The sequence below is a fragment of the Dermacentor silvarum genome, chromosome 2 (assembly GCF_013339745.2).
Source record: "Dermacentor silvarum isolate Dsil-2018 chromosome 2, BIME_Dsil_1.4, whole genome shotgun sequence".
Classification (NCBI taxonomy): Eukaryota; Metazoa; Arthropoda; class Arachnida; order Ixodida; family Ixodidae; genus Dermacentor; species Dermacentor silvarum.
In genome coordinates, this window is record NC_051155.1 from 191,565,721 (window position 1) to 191,591,142 (window position 25,422).

Here is a 25,422-nt window from a genome sequence, read left to right on the forward strand (position 1 = left end):
TGTAGGATCCGACTACACGCTAGTGCAGTCGGATTTATTTATGTCGCGATGGTGATGGTCACTATTAAAGAAGATTTCTGCTGTAACTATAAAAACTGTCCTATTGTCTTGTTTATTTGGAAGTTTCGTTGGAGATTAGACTGATCTTTTGCCTGCTTCTCGTTTTCCCATATAAACGTTGTTATCGACCTTTCGTAGATGGTGTACTGGATGCTGGCAATGCCAAGCACGTCGTTGATTCTGATCTTGACAGGTTCGTCACCCCTGAAAGACGGCAAATAAAGAGCAATGTTTCACGGATAAAGAGCAAGCATTAAATATCACGAAGTGAATAAAGCCAGTAAAAATGTCATTGCCAGTTATATCCGAACAAGTAGCACGTGCTATACACCTCCATATGTCTTACCCACGGATACAGACAGTTTTTAGCACGAGAGTAGTTGTTTCAACGTTTATGATTCACTTAGGGCGTGCTCCATCAACGACATTGCTTTAAGGCGCATAGGCCAATGCAGGAGTCTGCAATATGGGGCTCCCTCGCGGCGATTTCAGCTGCCTAATTACGACGCTTAGCGAAGTTTATCGTCATGTTCATTCGCCTCTAAAGAATGTTTTGTAGTGCTTTACAATGTATTTTGATAATTTAATGTTATTTTCGCGCGTAATTGATACAGAAAAATACTCTCTTTTGTTCTGCGTTCTTGTTTTATTACGTACAGGCTCGCATCACGATCCTATCAAGAAAATCGCGCATATGCTATAATAGATCTGCCAATAAAAACACCTAGAATTTATGGGCTTAGTTCTAGTAATATAGACCAAAGAATACGTAGGCTCACTTGTTGAGGATGATCACAACGATTGTAGATGCTGGCGTCATGAAGGCTGCGTACTGGAGCTTTTCTGAACCTTCCTTCATGCGCGCGTCCACTTTGACACTGCCTCTTGGGATGAATTTACTGTGGGAGAATGAATAGCACATCTCATTTGCTTCAACTCTTGTGAAGAATGAAATGTGCCCAAGCTATACACGGATATTTGTATGCATAGAGCGGGAAAAATTGTGTAACAAACTTTCCAGAAAGACGCATGGCATACCTAAAGTGGCCTAGAACGTAGTACAGTGGCTGCTTGTAGAACTCCTCAGCTGTGGCGTTCACGATGATGGGCGAGTCAACGAAGTATTTAGCCCAATTGGGGCCTCCTTCTGTATCTAAGGCCAGGTTCCAGTCCGTCCAACCACTAGCCCAGTGGTTGAGGTTCTGCAAGTCATTGAATGATAGACGTTTGCATCCTGTCAGAGATCTTTCAGCAAGCTCCTAATTTTCTAAGGCGACCAGTATAGTGTTTGTATATTTACATAGCAAGTATATATATTCTGGATATTAATTATATAGCGTGTATATCAGAGTAAAGTCTCTGTCTTATTGTACAATTGTCAGGAGCACTACATACGTAGGGCACCGGGCAGCAGCTGCTGAGCTTGTTGTACTGTTTCGTCATCATTCTTCATGCTCCTCTACTCTCTTATGTCGCTCCTTTCCCTTTATACCAGTGCGGAGTAGCAAGCCAGTCATGCTTCTTAGACCAACCTCACCGCCTTTCCTTTCATCAAACTTTCTTCTCCCGTTCTCTCTTTCTCTCCCTCGAAATCTCTAAAACGGTCTCTCAGAAATTCTTTCCCTGCTAGGATTGTTTAAATAGCCGTGGTAATAAACTAGTGATAAGGTCAAAAAACTTTACTTCGAGTTCCCTCTGCCGTCTTCCTCTATGCGATACACCTACTGCCGTGCGAACGTAACTGTCGCCGGCCTCAGGCGAAATGGTACAATGTGCCCAACCTATTTTTCATGTCAGTGTGCTTCATAATTTAGCAAGTTGCGTAGCCCTTGCATGGAGCAAGTGACGTTCCTCAAGAGCTTCCCCTGCCGCCATACGCTTCGCTGGGAACGATTCGTCAACTCTGGCTTCTCCGCAGCGAGTGAACATCTGGGAAGAAACTCCGTTCACCCATACTCCTCTCCTATGTTGAAGCGATCATTACAGTCAGCTTAATTAATTCCACTGTGCGGCAAAAAACTCCCACAAATATCTGCAATTTACTTTGCCCTATATACGCGGTAGTCCGTACTGAACGTTGTGTCAATCAGGGAGCCTGACAAATTTTATTGCGATAGCAATTATATGGACACTTCAACCGGATTTCTGCCGTCGCCGTCGTCGTCGCCGTCACCGTGAGGTTCCGTATAGATTCCAAGGGCGATAAAATCGTCGCCGCGCGCCGTATGCGCGAGCGAAAGCGCGCGGGGGACGCGCGCTATCACGGAGGGCAAACCCCCCCACTCCCCCGCGCGCTATCACGGAGAGCGAGCGCTCGGTGGAAAGCAAACGTGACCGTCGCGCGAAAGACCGTGGGGGTATGGGAGGGAGGGGGGAGGCGGGGCGGCGCTCTGCTCCGGCACCAAAGGCGTATCTTGCCACTCAATCTCCCACGCGAAAGCAACAAAGCGGGAAGAAGGGGGGAGGGGGGGGCAGCTTCTCCTCTGCCAACAACTTCTCCTTTGCGCTTTGCCCGGAAATGCCGGTCGTCCGCACCGTCTCTTATCTCCACACGGCTCTGACCTTTGTATGCGCTGTGCATTCGCCGCTCAGTTTCCGTTGAAGCGATAGACCACGCGAACCTGCGCTTCCTGCCAGCGTTTTGACAGTCGTTGGCTGCGGTCATTCAGTGTGATCTATTCATGTTTGCTTGTGCGCGCTGACACCACGATTGTTAATTCAGTTAGTAAGCCAATGTGTCCAAGTTTATGCAGCCGATAAAACTACTATGCCTACTCCGAATAGCTCTCTACTAATTTGCTATCGCAATCGATCCTTCGCCTTTCCGGCGAAACTGCGAAATTCTTTTAATCCTCATACCGTTTGCTTATTGGCCTTTGTTTAGGTGAGGTACTTCCTTGTTATTTTTTTTTCTTTCCTAAACGAGTGGAAATGCGCTATCGTCGGCATCTATGCAAAAGGTTCATTTTGTTCCAGACTTAAATTATCCAATTGCAATATCTGCCCTGGAGCAACTAACTAATATTTTAACTATCCAAACATTCTTTATTATACAATTGGACATAGTGATTTCTCGCGCAAATAGTGTCCGCCAATTCATGTGATTCACCTGAAGAAGCAGAAGTGCGCTATCTGCTACAGAATATATTTCTAATCTATTCGTGCCAGAAAAGGAAAAGGAAAGTTACGATACGTATCTTTCCTTTTCATTTATGATAATTGGGGAGCGTGGTAGCGCGAAAGCAAGAGAACAAATGGACGACCACGTGCACAAACAAGGACCAGCGCTCCTCAGTAATTACGACATACCGACTAGCCCAATCGCTACCCTTTTAAGTAATGATAATTACTGGAATATTCGTACAAAACATGCAAGACTCGCGAGACTCGAGCCACGTTGTTCCTGTACGACGATCTCTTACACGCGGAGCACACCAAGAAACTCGACATGGGGAAGGCATATTGAAGCAGCGCGATGGGACAAGGACGAGAGACACACACAACAGCACTATCGCTGGGTGCGTTTTTCGTCCTCGTCCCATTGCGCTGCATTATTATGCGTTCAAGATGAACCAACTCGCCCAAATCGAGTTCAAAGCTCGACATGTATTGGGCGGCGAAAGCCTGGCTCAGCGTAAGCATGTGGCGCTCCAGCACCAACGTCACGTTCGATTTGAACCATTGTCTATCACAAACGCTGCATAGCGAAATAAATTCTTCCTGCCCATAGTAATTCCCCAAGCGCTTGTTGGCACACATACAAATGAGGCACGATGCTCTCTCAGCGTCTCCACCTGTTGCCACTTGGCCTTGCGTTTGCGCGCAAGGCGCTCGTCGCGCTCACCGGTCCCCGTGGCCGGATCGCGTCGTTGTTCCGCTTCCTGTTTCTCTGGGTGTAAATTTCACCACGCTCCTGGCTGTTCCGTTGCCGATTTCTTAACTTCTCCGTTGCCAACTTCACTCCTTGCTTCTGATCGCGCCAGGCCACGAAAAAAAAAAAAAAAAAAGCCTCGTTGTCGCAACTAGCCGCAACAACATTGTGGAGCCATCTGTGGGGCCTTAGCGTCGCATAGAGACGAAGTATTTATTTCTTCAATTCTGAGGTATTTCGTGCCATAACTACCATCTCATTATGAGACGCGCCGTAGTAGAAGGCTCCGGATTATTTTGACTACGTGGGTTTGTTTTATGTAGCATGGCGGTACGGGCATAAAGGAAATATTAGTGTGTAGTTTGCCTAGGGGGTAGTGACAAACATTCTTTTGATTATTTAGGAGTATCACTGTGATATCAAGCAACATTTCCTTGTACTGTCAATACCGTCAATGTTGAAGTGCAGCCGGCTGGTCCTGGGGGAGATGAGGGGGGGACCTTCGGGTTTCCTTTGTGTAACAGTCAGTAGTTCAAAGCCATTGTCTTTCCTAGTTTAGAAAACTGATGCTCGTTCCGCAGTTTATCTTTCGGAAAGTTGTACAACGAAACGCAGTTTGTCATTCCTGCTGTGATGACAGATTTATTAGTCAGTTTATTTTATAGTGTTTCACATTACGTCCCTTTATTTTTCTGTGAAGAGAGAGAGAGAAGAAGAAAGAGAAGGGAAACCAGGGAGAGTAATCAAGGTCGCGCCCGGTTGGCAGCCTTCAACTTGAGATAAGGAAAAGGCAATCTCCAGGGATGTCTTGAGTTTACTTGGCGATCTGCCGTCTACTGAAGCAATCGTACTGGTAGTCTGGTCTCGCAGCTCATCAGTCTAGAAAGCCACACGAGCTCTTGTACAGTACCTGAAGGCGACAGATCTTGAGTGCCCGACTACAGAGACGCTACGCCTTCTTAGTGCATGTTATTGATCTGAACTCCTGTCGTCCTTATCTCGCTCTTTCAGTCCCTCATGCTTTCCCCACTTGCAGGGTACCAAACGAGACAAAGTCGCGTTGATCTCCCTGCCTTTCTTTTCTTAGCCCCCCCCCCCCCCCTCATTCTCTCTCTCTCCTATTGCCATACTGCTTGGTATCTCATTTTGCAAACCATGTCGCTTTTGCGCGCAGACCTTTCACTTCTCCAGAAACATCATTTCACCTGAAGTATGTCGGCAGCGTACTCTTCAGCGCGTTCCCAGCTGCCCAGCTTGACGCCATGTCCCGTCTTCCTGTTGTAGCCAGAGCAGGCCTCGGTGGGCAGGATAAACTTGTCCGGGAAGTTCTCGTGGACCTTGTCCAACACACCAGGGCCGGCTAACCCGTCCCTGTACCCGTGAACAGCCACTCCGTGCACGTACTTGGCTGCCTCAGGATCGCCCAAAACCTGCGCATCGTCGCATATATCGTGTGTTCCAGCTAACGTTAGCCAAGTTGTTCAACGAAAAAAAAATGTCACAGTTTCGCCCTAAGGGCGAAGCAATGAATGCGATAGCAACACAGCAATGTCATACGAAGTAAGGTGAGCGGCTTTGGTAGCAATATGAATTGTAGTAAACATGAGCTGATTAAGTAAGCAGGTGTGCTGCGGCGTAAGTAGACCGACATGAAGAGAGACTCGATGACCACGAGAAGGCGCGTGTGAAACGGTGGTGTTGATGAGAAGCGCTTCCCGTGGGCAGCGCGTGCGAAGGGACACACTGTAGCGCTGCACTGCCGACCCAGGCAGCATTGCATGTGTAGCGTGCGTTGGAAAATGTGGCCCGACTATTACTAACTGTGGTGTGAGCGCGCACAAACAAACATGAATAGATCACACTGAATGACTGCAGACAACGACTGTCAAAACGCTGGCAGCAAGCGCATATACGTCGCAGCGGGCGAAGGTACGTGCGGTCTATCGCTTCAACGGAAACTGAGCGGCGAATGCACGGCGCATAAAGGTCAGAGCCGTGTGGAGATAAGAGACGGTGCGAGCGAGCGACGAGCGCGGTTGTTGGCAGAGTAGAAATGAGCCCCCCCCCCCCCCCCGCTCCCTCCGGGCGCTGGCTTCCCGCTTCCTTGCTTGCGCGTGGGAGAGATAAGAGACGGTGCGGGCGAGCGACGAGCGCGGTTGTTGGCAGAGTAGAAGTGCCCCCCCCCCCCGCTTCCTCCGGCGCTGGCTTCCCGCTTCCTTGCTTGCGCGTGGGAGATTCTCCGTGATAGCGCGCGTCCCGGCACGCTTCCGCTCGGGCATACGGCGCGCGACGAAGATTTTATCTATACGGAACCTCACGGCGACGGCGACGGCAGAAATCCGGTTGAAGTGTCCATATAATCGCTATCGCAATAAAAGAAGTTTAATAAACACGGTGCAACATACAATTATAAAACCTATGATTTCCGGTTTCCAGATGTCTGGCTACCTAACACCGTAGGTATTAAGATCGTACCTTGCACCGTCTTTTTCAAATCTTTTTTTTTTTTTTCGTTAGACAGCTTGCCTAATGTTGACTGGGACACCCTATATAGTGACACACGGATAAACTATTTGTTATTTGGGTGAACGTTTTGCACGAGCCATTCTGTGTTACAATATTATCACTCGGCGCAAGACACGCCTTTCTGTATCGGAAGTTTCTCGAATGTTATCGCTGGTTTTATCCGCTGTTGGTTGTCACCGCACCTGGTGTAATAAGACTGTATGCTTGACACGAATTATGTAATACTTTATGGAAGGCATGCGGGCACCAGCGATTACGCCGCACACTTTGGCGAGTCATGTATAAAAGCCGACACACTCGAGCCGCAAATTCGATTTTTGTCGATCACCGATTGTGCTCGGTATACTATCATTTTGCTTTGAGTGCCACTTGTTTTTCTGGGCACAGGTTCGCTCAATAACCAGTTAATGTTTTGAAGTCACGTTTTTGACAGTCTTATTCAGCGCCGTCACGACAATGCGACAATAGGTTATGTCGGAACTTCAAATAAAGTCACACTAATTGTAAAAATCTTAGAACTTTGTATTGGAGGCTGTCTTAAGGCCGCTCCTCAACTCCACGATGGTTGGAACATAACGGTGGCGTTACTACGTGTATATGTAACGGAATGTCAAAAAACGGGGAGAAAAATTTCCGCAGTGAGATAAAGTTAAACCTTCATTACGAAGTCGATGGGAAGCTATAATTATTTCGTTAAATCGAAAATAGGAGCGGCAAGCTTTCCTAACAGGTTAATAGCGTCTGTCACCTTAGCTGAAAGTCCTTATGGCCATATTTAATCATACTCTGCCACTAGTTCCGCCTAAGACGTTGTTAAATTGGGCAAGACATCGAGTTCACTTCGTCGCTACGAGGTGCTAAACGTCGTGATATTCTATGGGGAAACAAAACCACTCCGTTAAAACGAAAATTTTGTAACACCGGTTCTTGTTTATTCGCGTTTTTACCGTATTCATTTGTATGAGGGAGCAGCGTTGCGGCTGGTTTCATCAGTTTAAGTGGGGGAGGAGAAGTAAAGGGGTCGGGGGGTCGGGCAGGGGGTTACAGCAAAACAAATAAAACGCTTCTCTCAATATTGTCACTGTTTGCTTCCTGACTAACGTGCCCGCTTTTGCGCGTTTGATGAAACGTTTGCCATTGACGCTTTTTTTTTTTTTTTGTTAAGCGCTAGCCTGACTGTATTTGACTCACCGTTCTTGCCCACAGTCGAATTCCGAGGCGAGTGTCGTCGAACATCATGAGTTTCAGCTTGCCCGCACCGTAACCTGCCTCGGCCAACGCAGGCCCCAGATCGAGTTTGATGAAGTCTCTTTCAGTCTGTGGTGTGAAGCCCAGGGCCTGCCAAGAATGGTGGAGTAGCATGCCCGACGAAGGCTCGTTCTGCGCCGTCAAACCCCAGATGGGAACGCCTCGTTTCTCGTACTCCTGCAAGAACCTGAGTGCGCAGGGAAGCATAGCTAATCCACGTACACGTGTGAAATAGCGCAGTGTGCATTTGGATACACGCATAAGCGCGAGACTACGTTTGCTATCTTTACCATTGGAAAAATTATCGGTGTTCTCTAGACAGTGCCATAAAATGCTGTTAACTTCGCCTAATTCTCTCTTTTGGTAAGCTTTTCAAGCGCGGACACATCTCCTATATAGTATTATATTATTTTCTATAGAAAGATAACGTACAGTGAAAATATAGAGAATGAAAGCTGTTGAAATCTTGTAATGGCGTTTGTTTAAAAATCTTCGCAGCTAATCATTGAACGAGAATCTGCTTTTTTCCTCCCACTCACTCCCACCCCCCCCCCCCGTCCCCCCTTTTTATTTTACTTATTTTTGAGAGCACAGATGTCATTGCAAAGGATGTCTTGAAGCACGTCCGCCCAAAAAGTAGACGAAAATGTATTCGGAGACACACTAAGCTATTGGGCAATGAAATTTCGAGGGAGTGCTTGGCATATTTATTATGATGCGTGGGTAAAGTGAGGGGCATTCGTGCTAATTGAGTGCGCTGCAGAAAACTGTCGAATCTGTGTTAATTTTGATCTTGTGCTCCACGCGGGCATTCAACAGAGCGTCGTTTCAGTACTATTAAGCTTTCCGAGATGAAACTTTGTGGCAATAAAATGTCTCTTTGGAGAAATATCCTGGAGTTCTTTGTAATTTGTGGATGGTTTTCGAGGATGCATTTATCGAATTATCAAATGTTTGCTACTTCAGATTCTTCTCGATCCTATAACGGAGCACTGATGCGTTTGTCGCTCCTGTTTATGACCCTTTCTGAACTAGCTATTTGTAGACCAGGTAAAAATACAAAGTCACAGGGGCCTTGGGGATGCCTTGGAGTAGCTCGATCCTTGAAGTGTATATATATATATATATATATATATATATATATATATATATATCACAGCGCAGAGTGGGGTAGGATCATGGAAGAACGAGGAGGAGGAAGTGGACACGTAAACCAGGCGTTCAGAGGGACAGGCTCCTGCCTTACAATCTTTATTACAATGGTGATTACAAACAATGACACCAATGATAGCATAGGGGAAAGTATCCGTTGTTCATAATTGAAATAAAGAACTGATAAATAAATGGAAATTAAAAGTGCATTAAAAAATGTCACAGTTTCGCCCTAAGGGCGAAGCAATGAATGCGATAGCAACACAGCAATGTCATACGAAGTAAGGTGAGCGGCTTTGGTAGCAATATGAATTGTAGTAAACATGAGCTGATTAAGCAAGCAGGTGGCTGCGGCGTAAGTAGACCGACATGAAGAGAGACTCGATGACCACGAGAAGGCGCGTGTGAAACGGTGGTGTTGATGAGAAGCGCTTCCCGTGGGCAGCGCGTGCGAAGGGACACACCTGTAGCTCTGCCCTGCCGATCCAGGCAGCATTGCATGTGTAGCGTGCGTTGGAAAATGTGGCCCGACTATTACTAACTGAATGAACAAGCGTGGTGTGAGCGCGCACAAACAAACGTGAATAGATCACACTGAATGACTGCAGACAACGACTGTCAAAACGCTGGCAGCAAGCGCATATATACGCCGCAGCGGCGAAGGTACGTGCGGTCTATCGCTTCAACGAAAACTGAGCGGCGAATGCACGGCGCATAAAGGTCAGAGCCGTGGGGAGATAAGAGACCGTGCGGGCGAGACGAGCGCGGTTGTTGGCAGAGGAGAAGTGCCACACCAAGGACAGCAAGGACAGCATAGGGGAAATTATTCGTTGTTCCTAATTGAATTAAAGAACTGATAAATAAAAGGAAATGAAAAGTGCATGAAAAAAGCATTCCTTCAAAATGTGACAGGCTCCGAACAGAATCTTCGACGAGCGTCTGAGGAATATGAAAAATAAATGATAGGAATAAAACAGGTTGGCGGTTAGAATATTCACATAACTGTGTCGAAATTTTTTTTTAAATTACACCATCTCCCCGTAGGGAAACCCTGAGTAGTTTGCGAAGCAGCCATGGGGTCGACTCAAGTTCCCATTAGTTTTCAGTTCATCGTTTCCGTTAGGTTGAGGTACGTAGCTACCGGCTTCGCGAGCCCTAAGTTCGGGATCGGCCTGCCGCCGCTGCCGTTTCGTGGCAGCGGCTCGAGCCCTCTTCTCCGCGGCGCTGACACTGGCGTTGACGCTGGCGCTCTCCGTGGCACTCATCGCGGCGTTGCGGGAGGAGAATGAGAGGAGCGGAGCGCGCGCGCGCGTCATTATACCGCGAGCTACAGTGGCGCCCCCCCCAGCGGAGTATGCAGCGCCTATAGTCGCGCCTCTAACCTAAGCTGCTTCGCATTATTGCGCGTGCAGCCGCAGGTGTTGCCATTCGTTGCGCAATCCGGAGAGGAGAGGAGGAATGCCGAGAGGAGAGGAGATGAGACAAGGAGAGGAGGGGGAGGAGGATGCGCATGCGCAGTGCGTGTGTGGACGCCGCACGGCGGCGGAGGGAGGGAGGGAGTGACATAGCCTCGACCATAAGCTGCTTCGCATCTAAAAACTAGTTCACAACTTTTCCAAACCAGATCAAGGTGCCTGAAAAAGGGTGATTGCAGAAAAAGAATGGCGTTTTATTTATTTTATTTTATTTATTAGTTACCTGCATCGCCCCGTAGAGCATTACAGCAGGGAGGTTACAGACTTAACTAAATACATGAACAAATAATTACAATGCGTGGAAGAAAGCATCATTTTCTGTGACGTATACAATGCGCGATGGCAAACTGTTCCAATCTCTAACAGTTCTAACAAAAAAAGAATAACGGAAAACGTCACCCCTACAAGCAAATTCCCTGACCTTCAAACAGTGGTCCAGTCGCTTAGATATGTAGTGTGGTGCCTGAATATATTGTTCGCGGTTTATGCCTGTTTTAGAATAATAAATATCGTGGAAAAATTTTAATCTGATATGCCTTCTACGATCCTTCAGCTTTTGCCATTTAAGTTTTTGTTTGCATTCTGTTGACTGCTATTCATGCGCAGCGTGTGTAAATAACGAAGACAACATAGATCATGTTTCATAGCATGCCACGGCATTATTCGCGAGGCAAATGAAGACCTGGCAGCCCTGCATGAACCTGTGGCATTTAGCAACATAAGGAAAAGGTGAGTAAATCTGCAATTTATAGAAGTAAAATACGGCTGGAGGATGTGTGCTTAACAGTCGGGAAAACTAAGCATGATAAGACATATTTTTTCAAACTCAGTAGCATGCGTTAGCGACACCGCATTATAGAGGACACAAACGAACGCACCATGTTCTTTCTTTCTTTCTTTCTTTCTTTCTTTCTTTCTTTCTTTCTTTCTTTCTTTCTTTCTTTCTTTCTTTCTTTCTTTCTTTCTTTCTTTCTTTCCTTTGTCATAAAAACAACCACCCTCCTTCGTTTGATTGTTTGAAGATTACATGCTGACACGCTGCGTCAACTGGGCTTCCAAATATGCTTCGAGATGGTGTCTCTAACATCACATGCAGAATGTCACAGCAGAATACCTGCGTTTTTTAGATACACCTGCTAAATCTTTTTGCACCCCACATACCTGACATAGTACTTTGCCCAGGTCTTGTAGAAGGGACCACCTGGAATTCCAATGATATGGCCTCGTCCCACCATCTTCTTGGTGGACTTCATCCAGGCGGGGCTGCTCCAAGAGCTTCCGAAAAACCATAGGGGCTGTCGTGACACGTACATTGCTGTTCTGAGGTACGGGATCTGCGAGCAATGTGAAGAAAATGATACGCCTTGTTTGGCTACATATTAGTATTTTGCTTCAGCGTTGCTACGAATGCTTAATGTTTCATTTGTACCAGCAATGAAAAGATAGCCCATTGAATCAGAATGCCATATATCTAAGGCACCACGCGCTTTAATTAATCCTTTTTTTCTTCTGGGAGTTTAATTTACGTTCATTTCTACACATGGAGTTAATTTCTCAATATAATCGACAACTGAGAGTGTGAAATTGTGGGAACATTGAACTTTAATAGGCGCACAGACCAGGTGCAGATACTGTCACTGTCTTGTACGTCTGTTGACAGTGACTGCTTGTCATCTCGCTGTCTCGTCATTTTCATCACCTTTGTCTCGAGGTTTTTTCGTTACCGAAGAAGTTATATAGCTTAAACAGCACTAGGGACCTCAACCGTATAACAACTATGGAAAGAAAATTTTGTCAGGCCTTCAAAGACCCCCAAGATGACGTTCGCTTTCTGGTTTCCGCTAACTTCGATAAGATGCTATTGACACAGTTTTGCTAAATCAGCTCGATCATCCTCTTCTACTTTCTACCCTCGCTTAGCACGTCAGCAACACTCTGGGTGATACCCTGATAGGCTCCTATGACAACCAGTTATAAGCCTACATGTATGCGAAGTGACTTCTATAAAGAATTTTTTTTGGCTCTTCATCAACTCTGCATTGGAACATGACAGCTATCTCCATAGTTGATATACAATGAAGTGGTTTGTGTATACAAAAAATGTCACAGTTTCGCCCTAAGGGCGAAGCAATGAATGCGATAGCAACACAGCAATGTCATACGAAGTAAGGTGAGCGGCTTTGGTAGCAACAACACGCAGAACTGTTGTCGACGCCATCGGCGTTTTGCCCGCGTTAGCTCAAAATGCGTGCGGCGTTGGTGACTGTTGCTGGAGCCTCTGATATAAATAGGCACTTGGTGCCGCAGCTAAACGTCGCCTCCCTTCCCTCCCCCTCCCCCACGGCCTCTCGCGCGTCTGAAGAAGGCGCGTTTGCTCTACATATATGGTGATTGTAAAGGAGAAAAGAGACGCCTACTTCTGCAGCCCTTAAGCGAGCATGGCGCAGAACGCGCGTTTGTTCTCCGCCGCGCGTTCACTCCCCGTGAAAGACGCGCCCCTCGCGCCCTTTCACTCGCACATACAGCGTTCGGCGCGCGGCGACGATTTCATCTCCAAATGACGTCATACGGAACCTCACGGCGACGGCGACGGCGACGCCGACGGCAGAAATCTGCTTTTGAGTGTCCATATAATTGCTATCGCAATAAAAATTAAAATATAGTGTCGGATAATCCTGAGGCGAAATAAAATGAACAATTTAAAACTCATATCGAACTAAGTATATTATACGAATTTGAACATCACCGGCCGCAGATTATTTGGAAATAAAAGAATCCAAAGAAGCGCTCCTATAAGAATTTTTTCAGGGAGCACCGGACATACTCCACACATGAATAACTGCAACTATGGTGCTCGTCTATTACAAGTGCAACAAATATTGCACTTTCCACTTGTGTCTTCAAGTGCGCAGTCAGGATACTGCACTTCAGATGTGCAAATAGAAAGTTACTCACATGCATCAATGTAATTAAATTTCTTGCACAACAAACCACATCGAAAGAAACAATACATAGGCGTTTAATCAATGTTAATCCGATATTGCAGTATTAGTGGGAAAACGAAATGTCCAGAATACATATTCGCAACTGAGTTAAGTCCCTTGTTTAAACTCAGCAAGAGTTGCATCTCGATGTTGGTGCTTGACAGACGAACCTATTTTTCAAGCGAAGCTTGTATTGCCGCACAAGTGTTGGCTGCGGTCGTGGTGTCAGGCTAAAACCCTACCGAAAACGTGTCGAAAACTCGCGTCTCGTTCCCTTGATATTTACCAAAATTGGCATGGAAGGGTATGAATGTACGGCTAACATGACTGATAGGTCATGACATCAATTGTCGCAGTTTCACCTGAAAGGCGAAGCATCAATTGCGATAGCAAAGAAGCATCAATTGCGATAGCAAATTTGTAGAGAACTATACGGAGTAATGATAGTAGCTTTATCAGCTGTATAAACTTGGACATGCAGCAGCACCGGCAACACGCAGAACTGTTGTCGACGCCCTCGGCGTTTTGCCCGCGTTCGCACAAAATGCGTGCGGCGTTGGTGACTGTCGCCGGAGCCTCTGATATAAATAGGCACTTGGTGCCGCAGCTAAACGTCGCCTCCCTTCCCTCCCCCTCCCCCCCCACGGCCTTTCGTGCGTCAGAAGAAGGCGCGTTTGCTCTACATATATGGTGATTGTAAAGGAGGAAAGAGACGCCTACTTCTGCAGCCCTTAAAGGAGCACAGCACAGAACGCGCGTTTGTTCTCCGCCGTGCGTTCACTCCCCGTGAAAGCGCGCGTCCCTCGTGCCCTTTCACTCGCACATACAGCGTTCGGCGGCGCGCGGCGATTTGGCGCTGAGCCGTGCTCCCTCAAGGGTTGCAGAAGATAGCGCCAACCTTTCCCTTTCCCTCAAGAACCACTTACCGCGCGGCGACGATTTCATCTCCATTGACGTCATACGGAACCTCACGGCGACGGCGACGGCAACGGCGACGGCGACGCCGACGGCAGAAATCTGCTTTTGAGTGTCCATATAATTGCTATCGCAATAAAAAACCGGCTTGCCACTTTGCTTGTCCTCTCACCGTGATTCTACAGCTAAGCTCACTCTCCTCACATACAATGCCGATGAGCACGGAGAGCAAGAGCTCATCAACTCTATACCACTGTAGCAACTCTACCGCTCTAAGCATTCAAAGAAACAATAACTTTAGCAATATTAACCCCCCTCCCCCCCCCCAATCTATTCGCCCTTCGCAACCAATAAAAAAATGTCACAGTTTCGCCCTAAGGGCGAAGCAATGAATGCGATAGCAACACAGCAATGTCATACGAAGTAAGGTGAGCGGCTTTGGTAGCAACAACACGCAGAACTGTTGTCGACGCCATCGGCGTTTTGCCCGCGTTAGCTCAAAATGCGTGCGGCGTTGGTGACTGTTGCTGGAGCCTCTGATATAAATAGGCACTTGGTGCCGCAGCTAAACGTCGCCTCCCTTCCCTCCCCCTCCCCCACGGCCTCTCGCGCGTCCGAAGAAGGCGCGTTTGCTCTACATATATGGTGATTGTAAAGGAGAAAAGAGACGCCTACTTCTGCAGCCCTTAAGCGAGCACGGCGCAGAACGCGCGTTTGTTCTCCGCCGTGCGTTCACTCCCCGTGAAAGACGCGCCCCTCGCGCCCTTTCACTCGCACATACAGCGTTCGGCGCGCGGCGACGATTTCATCTCCAAATGACGTCATACGGAACCTCACGGCGACGGCGACGGCGACGCCGACGGCAGAAATCTGCTTTTGAGTGTCCATATAATTGCTATCGCAATAATATGTCACTCGGGCTAGAATTTAAGATGCCGGATGTCTTGTATGCCACTGTGGTGATGTGCGCGTAGTTTAGAAGGGTGACAGTGTGTGTGAACAAATGGACGACGACTACGACGACGTGACAAAAAAAGTGGTCGCAGTTTCACCTGAAAGGCGAAGCATCAATTGCGATAGCAAACTTGTAGAGAGCTATACGGAGTAATGATATTAGCTTTATCAGCTGTATAAACTTGGACATGCAGCAGCATCGGCAACACACAGAACTGTTGTCGACGCCATCGGCGTTTTGCCCGCGTTCGCTCAAAATGCGTGCGGCGTTGGTGACTGTTGCCGGAGCCTGTGATATAAATAGGCACTTGGTGCCGCAGCTAAACGTCGCCTCCCTTCCCTCCCCCTCCCCCACGGCTTCTCGCGCGTCGGAAGAAGGTGCGTTTGCTCTACATATATGGTGATTGTAAAGGAGAAAAGAGACGCCTACTTCTGCAGCCCTTAAGCGAGCACGGCGCGGAACGCGCGTTTGTTCTCCGCCGTGCGTTCACTCCCCGTGAAAGACGCGCCCCTCGCGCCCTTTCACTCGCACATACAGCGTTCGGCGCGCGGCGACGATTTCTTCTCCAAATGACGTCATACGGAACCTCACGGCGACGGCGACGGCGACGGCGACGGCTACGGCGACGGCGACGCCGACGGCAGAAATCTGCTTTTGAGTATCCATATAATTGCTATCGCAATAAAAGAGCACCGACAGCGCATCAGCGCCGATTCAAGTGCTACGAGAAGAATAAAGACGAAGAAAGCGCGAGGGCAGGTGGGATAATTCGGAGGGACACGTCCAAAGTGGCAGACGAGGAGGCAGACAGAGAAGATGGTGCCAAGGGCGCGGGAGCAGCAGCCATTTGAGTTCCTAACCCAAGGCCGCTCCAGACGCCCACCTGGGATCGACACCACGTCAAAGTTATTTCTATAGTCTGCGGTCGGCGAATGTCGAGAGGGCGTCCGACCCAGGCAGTCAAGTGTCTCCAGTGCCGTGCCCGAGCTCCGGCTGGCGAACGCTGCAAGGGCGTCCGGCCGCTGCCCGTTTCCACCATGCCTATACTCACCGCAGTGTCGATCATCACCGCCTGATTAGTACTAGACCAGCGTCGACTGTCTAAGCCTGCATGACCTGGTGAACTCGCTTCTTTCGTAAATTTACTGACCGTTTCGTAATTGAGCTTTCTAGATTGTATACATGGCTTGTCTGCATGTTGGCTTCCTCATCTTGACCGGTAATGTTTTTTTTTTCTTGCACGCGGTAAATACAGTGCATGTTCGTTTGTTTACAAATGCTCTCGTTTCTCACAATGACAGCGACGTCATCACTGTTTTATAATTTTTACCACAGGCCAAGTAGCGTCGTGACAACGACAGCGGCAGACGCGGCGGTGAATGGTCAGCTCCCTCATTGGTGCGCGCCAGCCAGTCAGAAATTCCTTTCGGTTGTCAACACGCATTTGTGTAAGCCATATCCTACTTCAAGTAGAGAGAGGGAGAAAGAGAAGGGAGGTAGGAAAGGCAGGGAGGTTAACCAGACGTGAAGAAACTTTGCAGTATAGCATGGGGCACCAAAATCTGATGAAGCTTCAACCGAACGTGACAGTATGTAGGCACTATTACGAGGGGCACAAAGACTTGCGCAACATTGTGAAACAAATTTAACGATATATTCTTATTCAGTTGAAAATTGGTCATGTATTGCGGATGATTACAGGCAATCAAGTTCGATTCTTACATCCAATATACGTGTCCCTACATACACATAAAAATTGTAATTCAATCTGTGCGTTAGCAACAATAATTAGGACTTCACAGTGTTTAATATTATTGTGCTGAGCAGGTATGAGCGGGCAGTAGGATGTATCGGTACCATATCGCCACATAACATGATGCTCGAACGTGTCGGCAACGTGAAATATTTTCGACATTTAGTAGTTTGCAACGAAGAAAGCCGCCGTTGTGAGACGAGCACTCTACTGCTACTCTTCAACAGCCATTGCATTGTCCGAAAAAATCAGAAAGTTCACAAAATAATTTTAACGGGTGACATTTATAAGGTAGACATTCGAAATCATAAAATCCTGTCTTTCGTGATTGAAATGTAACCTGAGGTAAATGGACAAAATAGGCCACACTTGTATTTTTGTTTGTTTGTTTTTGCGAGCGTCATCAATCGGAGCGTGCAGAAGATGATTATCCAATTATATGGCTTCCCAGATTCAGGACGCAGTTCTTTAGGATGCAACGATGCCCGCGCCGCCCAACCTACAGCGTACACTCACTGTGTGCCTCCGTTGAACGAAAAACTTCGGTTCCTATACATCCTCCTCCAATGTCCATGCAGTTTAATCTCATCGACCTATTACGCAAGATATATATCATGTATGTATTATGTATCATGAACAATAAGTAGGGGAACAGCTAGAGAGGCCCGATTTTCGTAAGTAACAATTATATGCATATACGTTACTATGTATCTATTCAAAACGATATGTATTCGCAAGCCATGTTTATGCGGCACAATAACTCGTCAATACAGTTGTGGCTTTTTGATTGTTTCTTGACATTTGATGTCTCGAATACAGATTTTACTTGAATTGAATTGACTTTATTTGATTTGCCTTGGACGATAAGCACAAGCCGTCACTGTCTTTCGCACGTGGAGTGACCGATTTCCACGACTATGGAGCTGCTCCTGAGCCATGCATCTGATTCGTTTTTTTTTTTTTTTTTTTTTGACAGTACCTTTAGCTCGAAGTCTTCCTCCGCGAGGGTGAAGTTTTTCAGGTCCATGTCTCCCGGGGAGTCGTCGTACGAGTACTTGCGCACAGAGAAGTGATTACTGCCGATCGGAATCCTGCCAATGCTGTATTCAATGCCTATCGCCAAGAAGAAACAATATCACCATGTCTCAGAGGAAGAAGTAAAAATTGGTTCCATTCTCGAAAAACACTTTCTACTTTCTCGAAGATGTTGATCAATAGCACGGTATTGAAAGTGCAGCAAGCAAACTGAAAAATATTTGCACGCGCCTACCGCACCGGTCGTATGTTGAAAATGCTTGGGAACTTTCTTTTTTGCTGCTCATTGTTGAAGTACTATAAGTTACCCTCGAATGTCTGTTTAATTATAGGCAAATGATTTCGACACATTTTAAATCATAACCTATTACTTGCTGCATGGCATTGAGTTTAAGATCAAGACATCCATTTTAAAGCGATGCTAAAAGCAATGGTGAATAATTTAAAACTGGTCAAGTATTATTTCCAAACACTATTTACATTGATCTGGAGGGTAAATGCCTATCAATAGCACTTACAGTACCGGTTAAAATGATAGCGCCGGCGCGTCGTTGTGACGTGTCAGAATTCAAGATTTCAATTCGTCCGTGGCCAAGAAAATCATCCCGAACCACCCCGACCACGCAGACCCTCCGCGTGGCGTAGAGGCGCGGGTGAAATAATTAAATTTATGCGTCAAAAAAATTGTAACGTAAGACTTAACCACAACCTCCAGGTGTGATAGCGTCGGATTGTAATTTGAATATACGAGAAAACATAATTCTGTTACGCTGGAAACTCAAATACAAACCCCTTTTCCCGCATTTCTACCATTCACCCAGCAGCGCGCCCCGGTCGGTGTTCCTTGTAAAAACACCATCCAGAAGGCGCTCGCCTCCTCGGCAGCGGCGCGCCGAGGTGAAGGTGCGGAAAAAAGAAAGCTGTAGTTGCCGGGAAGCCTGACAAACAGTCAGGGATCTTTGAATGCTATCGCGTTCTACTCTTAAAGGCGAAGCTTAAGCGTCCTCAAAAATTTTTTTCGGAACTTCTAAGCGTTCGCGCTGCAATCGTGACGACGGAAACCATTGCTGTTACCTTGTCCGGAGTAGTAGGACATTATAAGAGCGTTTTGCAGTTTGGTCGGGAGACTTCTCAAGTTTAACCCAGCGGCGTCTGTGAAGGCTCCTCCGAAGCCGAAGATTTCTTGGTAAGTTTTTGCAGGGTTGATAACAAGTACCAACGTGTTCTTGCCTGGTGGATCTGTTAAACAAAAACAAAAAAATGTAGTAGCGAAAAAAAAAAACATCTTGAACAAGTTCTGAATTCTTGTGTCTCCAATCTTCTTTGGAATAAGACACGTGTAAGTATCGAATGCACCTTTTGTTGCAATTTTTCGGGAACGGTTGCCGTTTCGGCCCATGTTTTATGACAGTTACCAAGGGCTGCCAACACGGGAATTCGGGCTGGGCCATTCAGAGGGAACGTCAGCTTCATTTTAAGGTTTTTTAGTGCTATTGCTTTTCAAATTTTACATTGAATATTCATAAAAAATGCACTAACAATTACGAAAGAGGCAACAGTGATTTGGTACATGAATTGTAACGTCACCGTCATAGGCAATGGTCGTAGTAAACGGAGAAATAGTGGCGCTCTGACTTCAATTGATTGATTGATTGATTGATTGATTGATTGATTTGGTTTATTGTCCCAAGGCAACACCGGGGCTATGAGGGACGCTGCAGTAGAGGGCTTCGGTTCAATTTAACGTGTACCTAAACCCCAGGGTGGTGGTCTGGTACATCAGTTACAGGCAACCATGCTTCAAGTATGCACGCAAAGCATTCGAGAGAGGACGGGCTGGAACAAGTACAAACCATAACTAACCTGTTGTTTTGATGAACAAGACCGTTTTAGCGAATCGGAGGCCAGCCTTGGAGCTCTCAAAGGCAACCGCTGCTCTTCGTGGAAGGGCTCCGATGTCACCAATGAAGTCGCAGTACGTCATGCTGCACACACACACAGGGCTGCCAAAGCCATAGTCCCTCGGCCAGCACTTGGGGGCTGCGGCTTTGGTTTGCTATATGTTATGATTGTTCACGCTTATACGCTAACTTATTATTTACGCCTCTGCAAGACATGCTGAACTGTTCCTGTTCGTCCGAGCCTAATCGAAGCGTTACAGCGTACACTTCAATATAGAGTCTTAGTCATGCTGTATCGTCATATGGAAAAGTATTTGGACGTACAGTAAATCTTACAGTCCAGCTAAACATAGCAGCTGCAGGCGGACATGCTTAAATGGACCGAATTGCCTGACGTCTCAATAGGGAGCCTATCTGCTAAGCTCTCGGTTTGAACGTAGCAGAAGATACGTCGAATTTTAGCAACTTTAAGCAGCGCGTCTTCTGTGTAAAGCTCGTCTTAGTAGCGTTACGAACGAGAACGTAAGTTCCATGCAACTGTAACCGGATGGTTTCAATCTTGCACACAGCGTGCTGGTAGATGCATGCTTTATCATCATATTCACGTCCACGGCAGGACGAAGATCACCGTCACGTATCTCAAGTTACTCTTGACCTGCGTCAGTTACATCTCGTCTCTGCAGATTCCTCTCCGCTTAATCGACTGAAGACCCCAGCTGCTTTTCTTTTCTCTGGTCAATAGCGAATACAAAAGCAACCGAACTATTATCAGACAATGGTGCGATTATCAGGCTACCAGTCAATGCTGTCAGGAGCCGAGCTACGCCCCGCAGTAAAGGCTCTCTGCCATTTCATTTCCTGTAGCAGGGTCTGTAAGCGACATTCCTAGCGAACCTTGAACGGGAAGGTTCGCTAGGAATGGCGCCTACAGACCCCGCGGAGGAAATGGGAGAGAGCCTCTACTGCGGGGGGTAGCACGATGGACTGGAGGGTAGTACAGTCCATCGTGCTTCTTGCCACAGCCACGCCCCGTTTATCCTCAGATATAGCTCATTAGACCACATTTCAACAATCCTTTTTCCTCCGCACAGCCAAAGACTGGAACGGTCTCCCAACCCACATTGCCGTGATGACTGCATGAGCACTCTCCGTTGAAAGCCTCCATCTCTGCCTGACCTTTCTTGATGTACATTTGTACGGCCACTTTCAATGAATAAATAAATTAATTAATAACTAAATTAAAAAGTCACGCATCCTATGTTTTTTCTTTATCTTGCTCTTCCTCTTGTGCTACGCTGTCCCACTGCGTTTCGCGGGGATCTCCGTGTCTGTCGCGCTGCACTGCAGGCGGGACCTGTGACGTATAGTGGACGAGACCTCTGGCGTCGTCTTTGCAGGCAAGTAGAGTGGCTGCTCAAATAGTGAGAATGCGTCGGCTTTCGTTTGAATATTTGATTCTTTTAGTGGGGTACGTATAGGTGCAATATTTTGCAGACGAAATAGTCACCGCGTTATCTATACACGAACTGCTTGTTTGTGCGTGATGCCTAAACCTGGTAAGGTCCCCTATAACATGCTCTATTGATTTTTTAAATACGAAGATAACTTTCACAGAGAAGGCAAGTGATTTATGTTGCTATACGCGCAACTTATTGTATTTTTATGTGCCATTACCGGCGTTCATTGCAATCCCGGGTGAGGCGCGATACTTTTCTGACATTAGCAGGGTTCACCGCGGAGCAGCATTTAATGCGGCATATTTTGGAAGGGCTGTAGAATGGCAATATTGAGTGCCATCCGTCGTTGAATGCTGCGGCTATAAAATTAATTTCGTAGAGCTATCTCGCTGTATCACGAAGGTGCACGCGAGACCACGTTTATCAATCCAATAATTCATTCAAGAAGAAGGAAGCCACTTCGGAAGATTTACTTTTTGGAATAATATAAATTTAAACGAGAGGTTGATGGCCTTCACGTGGCACCGCCTACTGCTGGTCTCACAGCAAGCAAATAAATTAAAGTAGGAAACGCACTGAACTACATTAAAGACAGTATAAAAGCACCAATCGCTCTCAAAGTTCTACACACTCGTACACAGAAGTGTGCACAAGACCGTGCACAGACATGCACAGTCCCACAAAAAAAATTAATTACTCAAGAGTCCTAGAGAACGCAGAGTTCACAGTTTTTGCAAATGAGTCGACCAGCGCGATGACCCCTAGCTACAAAACACAGCACGTGACTACACAACTATATATACGGAACTACAACATGCACGACACATATAGCACTTGTTGCATTTAGAAAGTCAAGCATTTGTTGCACTAACACTGCTTAAGAAGGGCATGAAAGTGTATACTTAAAAAGCCCATGGACTGCTAGCAGGTCTCTCAGTTTCACTGTGTGCACTAACGTATCCCAATTGTTCGAATGTCGCCGACATCTAGCACAACGTAGATGCGCTGTTCTCTACAAGGAGTATGCGCACTTACCAGACATGAGAGCTCCAAGTGTGGCTACGGCCAGCAATAAATTCTTCAGCATTGCTCCTGGTTCTCGAAAGGTACTTTCAGTGCCCAGAGTATATGAATTCGTCCTGCGGTATATTTACGCGTTGACTAAAATACTCAAACTCCTAACACATCAGCCGCACGGCAACACTACTTAATCAGGTTCATGTGATAGCTTGAATATTGAACTTAGTTAAGTTCATTGAGGAATATTCATTCGTCTCTCCATCTATTTGAAACTGACATTTCAATTATCAACACCAGAAGTCGGGCCACTTTCTAGTCAGTAGATTTAATATCTATTCACTATGTAAGGCAACGTGAAAGTATAGAAGCAGCTTTTGCAGCAAGGTGCATCATAGCGTCTTTTTTTTTATGTCACTGTCGGATATTTTATGATGGACTGATGCCAAATAGAATTCGTTCTTAAACCGTTCAGCGTCTTGTGTTTCGCATGCAGCCCCAGCGCACAGTAAAACCCAGTGGAGGGCACTGACGAGTTGTCCGCCTTTTTTACAGACTGGTGCCGATCACACGTCCGGGAGAAATACCCCGCCGGTGGCATTCAATATAAACCAAGGAACTCCTCGGAATTGAACCTTTGCCAAAAGAATGTTCTGGCCTTTGACTTTATACTCCACCGCCATTTCCCTAAACAGTGTGTGCAGCCTTTGTAAAATAAAGGTTCATTAATTTGTTTGTTTAATTCTTTGCCACATTGACAGTGCACCCTAGACGTGTCTTCACGGTTCCTAGGACGCACAGCGAGGCGTGGCACAGGAGCGGTTATTTAAAGTATTTTCCAGAAAGGGCGCGCCTCTGCTTTCGCGCTTCTTTCTGCAGAAAAGAAATTGCGTTAATTTACTGTGCGATTTGGTCATGTTATATCATTTAGAGTGCAAAAATAAAAATAATACCGCCAAACGGAGGCCTTGACAGCACCTGAGATTATACTAAAGCGGGCGGCGCAAGACTTCCAGGACACCCAAAGACAGCGGAGGGACGAAGGAGGGGGAGGGGGGAGAGGGGGAGTGGGGATAAAGCTGGAACCAGGGTGGTCCGTGCGTGGGTTGGTGTGGCCGAGACAGGAGCATGCCAGGGTGGGCTCGCATGCAAGATCAGCTGAGCAGATATTATACAACCTCGGGACGCGGTAATGTATAAGATATCATATAGGTTCATACGAAGTAGAACAATGTCGCACCAACCTTTATGTTGTTCTTGCCATAGGCTTCAGGTCATTAAATAAACGAGATGGTGGTGCTGGACGAACCCTACTACAGCGCGGACACGCCAAAAAACCGTATCCTCGTCGCCAAGTTGCCTTTGTTCCTCCTTTGTCAGCAGAGGTAGAGCTAAACATTGCATTGTAGTCACTTTACGCCTTTAACCACACGAAGACTGAAGAAACAATGTATGACGGCTGGCGAGATCTTGCGACTAGCGCAGCGAGTTTTCTGTGAACACTGGTAGCCGCAGACAATTGTGAAACGGCGCTCACTCCGCACTGCGCTTGCAGAGCGTCGTCGTTACAGCAGAGCAAAAAACATTCTTGCCCTGCAGAAGCCTGGACATACACGGCCGATGTAACCTTTGAGTTTCGCAAAGCGATGGTCATGAGTGTGCTCATGTTATCTATTCCTTCCACATTCTGAACTACATCGCCTACTCCTATGAGCATAGCCTACTGCTATAGTCAGACGTGTTGCCAAACATGATGGTTTGTCGGAAATAAAGCGATGTGAGAAGTTTGTAACAGCGCAGATTTTTTGCCGTGTGCTATCGGCGACTAATGTTAAAGACACGAAAGATCCATGAATAAAAAAGCTGGCAGATCCCACGGCTTGTGGGAATCGACAGAGAGAGAGAGAGAATCGATGTTATGCGAAGCAGTGTGCGGGGAGCCTACCAAGTTAGCGAAACAACCATGAGAGCACCACGACGTAGGCGGCTGTTTCATTATCTACACGACACACATTTCATGATATTAATGTCATGAACTATCATTTATGTTCCTCATACACTGTTCTCATACTATGCCAATTTCTGTACCTACCAAGTTAATGAAGCGACCATGACAGCACCAAGACGTAGGCTGCTAGATAGATAGATAGATAGATAGATAGATAGATAGATAGATAGATAGATAGATAGATAGATAGATAGATAGATAGATAGATAGATAGATAGATAGATAGATAGATAGATAGATAGATAGATAGATAGATAGATAGATAGATAGATAGATAGATAGATAGATAGATAGATAGATAGATAGATAGATAGATAGATAGATAGATAGATAGATAGATAGATAGATAGATAGATAGATAGATAGATAGATAGATAGATAGATAGATAGATAGATAGATAGATAGATAGATAGATAGATAGATAGATAGATAGATAGATAGATAGATACTCCCAAAGGGGCAAATGTTCGCCAAGAAATGCTTCGCATTTAATAGATTCGTTCACGGCTAGCATATGCAAACACCCTGCATTGTGCAAATCCGCACCTTTGCGCATCATTCGCTCTCCAGATCGCTGATTTCGAGGGTATACGCACAGTCTGCCACCGCATTTAATTTTCTCGCGTCATAAGTGTTTCTTTTTTTTTTCGGACAGCTCCGGCCACCTGCGCTTAACTTCCATTGTTGAGGCACAGGCATGACCATGACAATTTTACGCCTTTGTATAAGAGAGGTTCAGGGGTTTTACAGAGAAGCAATGAAAGGGGTATTCGAGTGCAGGGGCCTATTAAATTTCCTCGCGCAAATGCAATGAACGTCATATTCTAAAGAGCGCAAATAAATGCATCCCAGAATTATCTAAAAGCGACCCGAACAAGAAGATAGAACCTTTTGAAAGTGGACAGCTATTTATTTTATAACTTCTGAGCTCATCTTTCCCATTTACCGCTTCCCTCCTCGTTGTTGCGGCTAGGGGTAGCATTTAGGCCAGGAATCCTCCAGGCACAGGGATGAGCACGTCCGGGAGCAGGGGCAAAAGAAGAAGGGTTTATTTTACATATACG

General features: G+C 46.5%; 1 protein-coding gene across 5 annotated transcripts; it reads right to left on the reverse strand.

Moving 5' to 3' along the window:
- Positions 1–23,965, reverse strand: LOC119442352 (lysosomal acid glucosylceramidase-like). Of its 5 annotated transcripts, XM_037707197.2 has the most exons (11): positions 23,594–23,965; positions 22,368–22,471; positions 19,838–20,020; positions 19,049–19,213; positions 17,919–18,052; positions 11,494–11,666; positions 7,649–7,892; positions 5,137–5,361; positions 1,099–1,262; positions 840–959; positions 1–264 (listed from the first exon to the last, which is right to left on the reverse strand). In XM_037707197.2, the coding sequence occupies exons 2-11, from the start codon at positions 22,417–22,419 to the stop codon at positions 87–89; spliced, it is 1,638 nt and encodes a 545-aa protein (XP_037563125.1). In that variant the 5' UTR covers positions 22,420–22,471; positions 23,594–23,965; the 3' UTR covers positions 1–86. The 5 variants fall into 5 exon arrangements, with proteins under 5 accessions (XP_037563125.1, XP_049518030.1, XP_049518028.1 ...); XM_049662073.1 differs by lacking the exon at positions 22,368–22,471 and having other exon boundaries at positions 19,838–19,959; XM_049662071.1 differs by lacking the exon at positions 22,368–22,471 and having other exon boundaries at positions 23,594–23,952.
- Between the last annotated feature and the right edge of the window lie 1,457 nt (positions 23,966–25,422).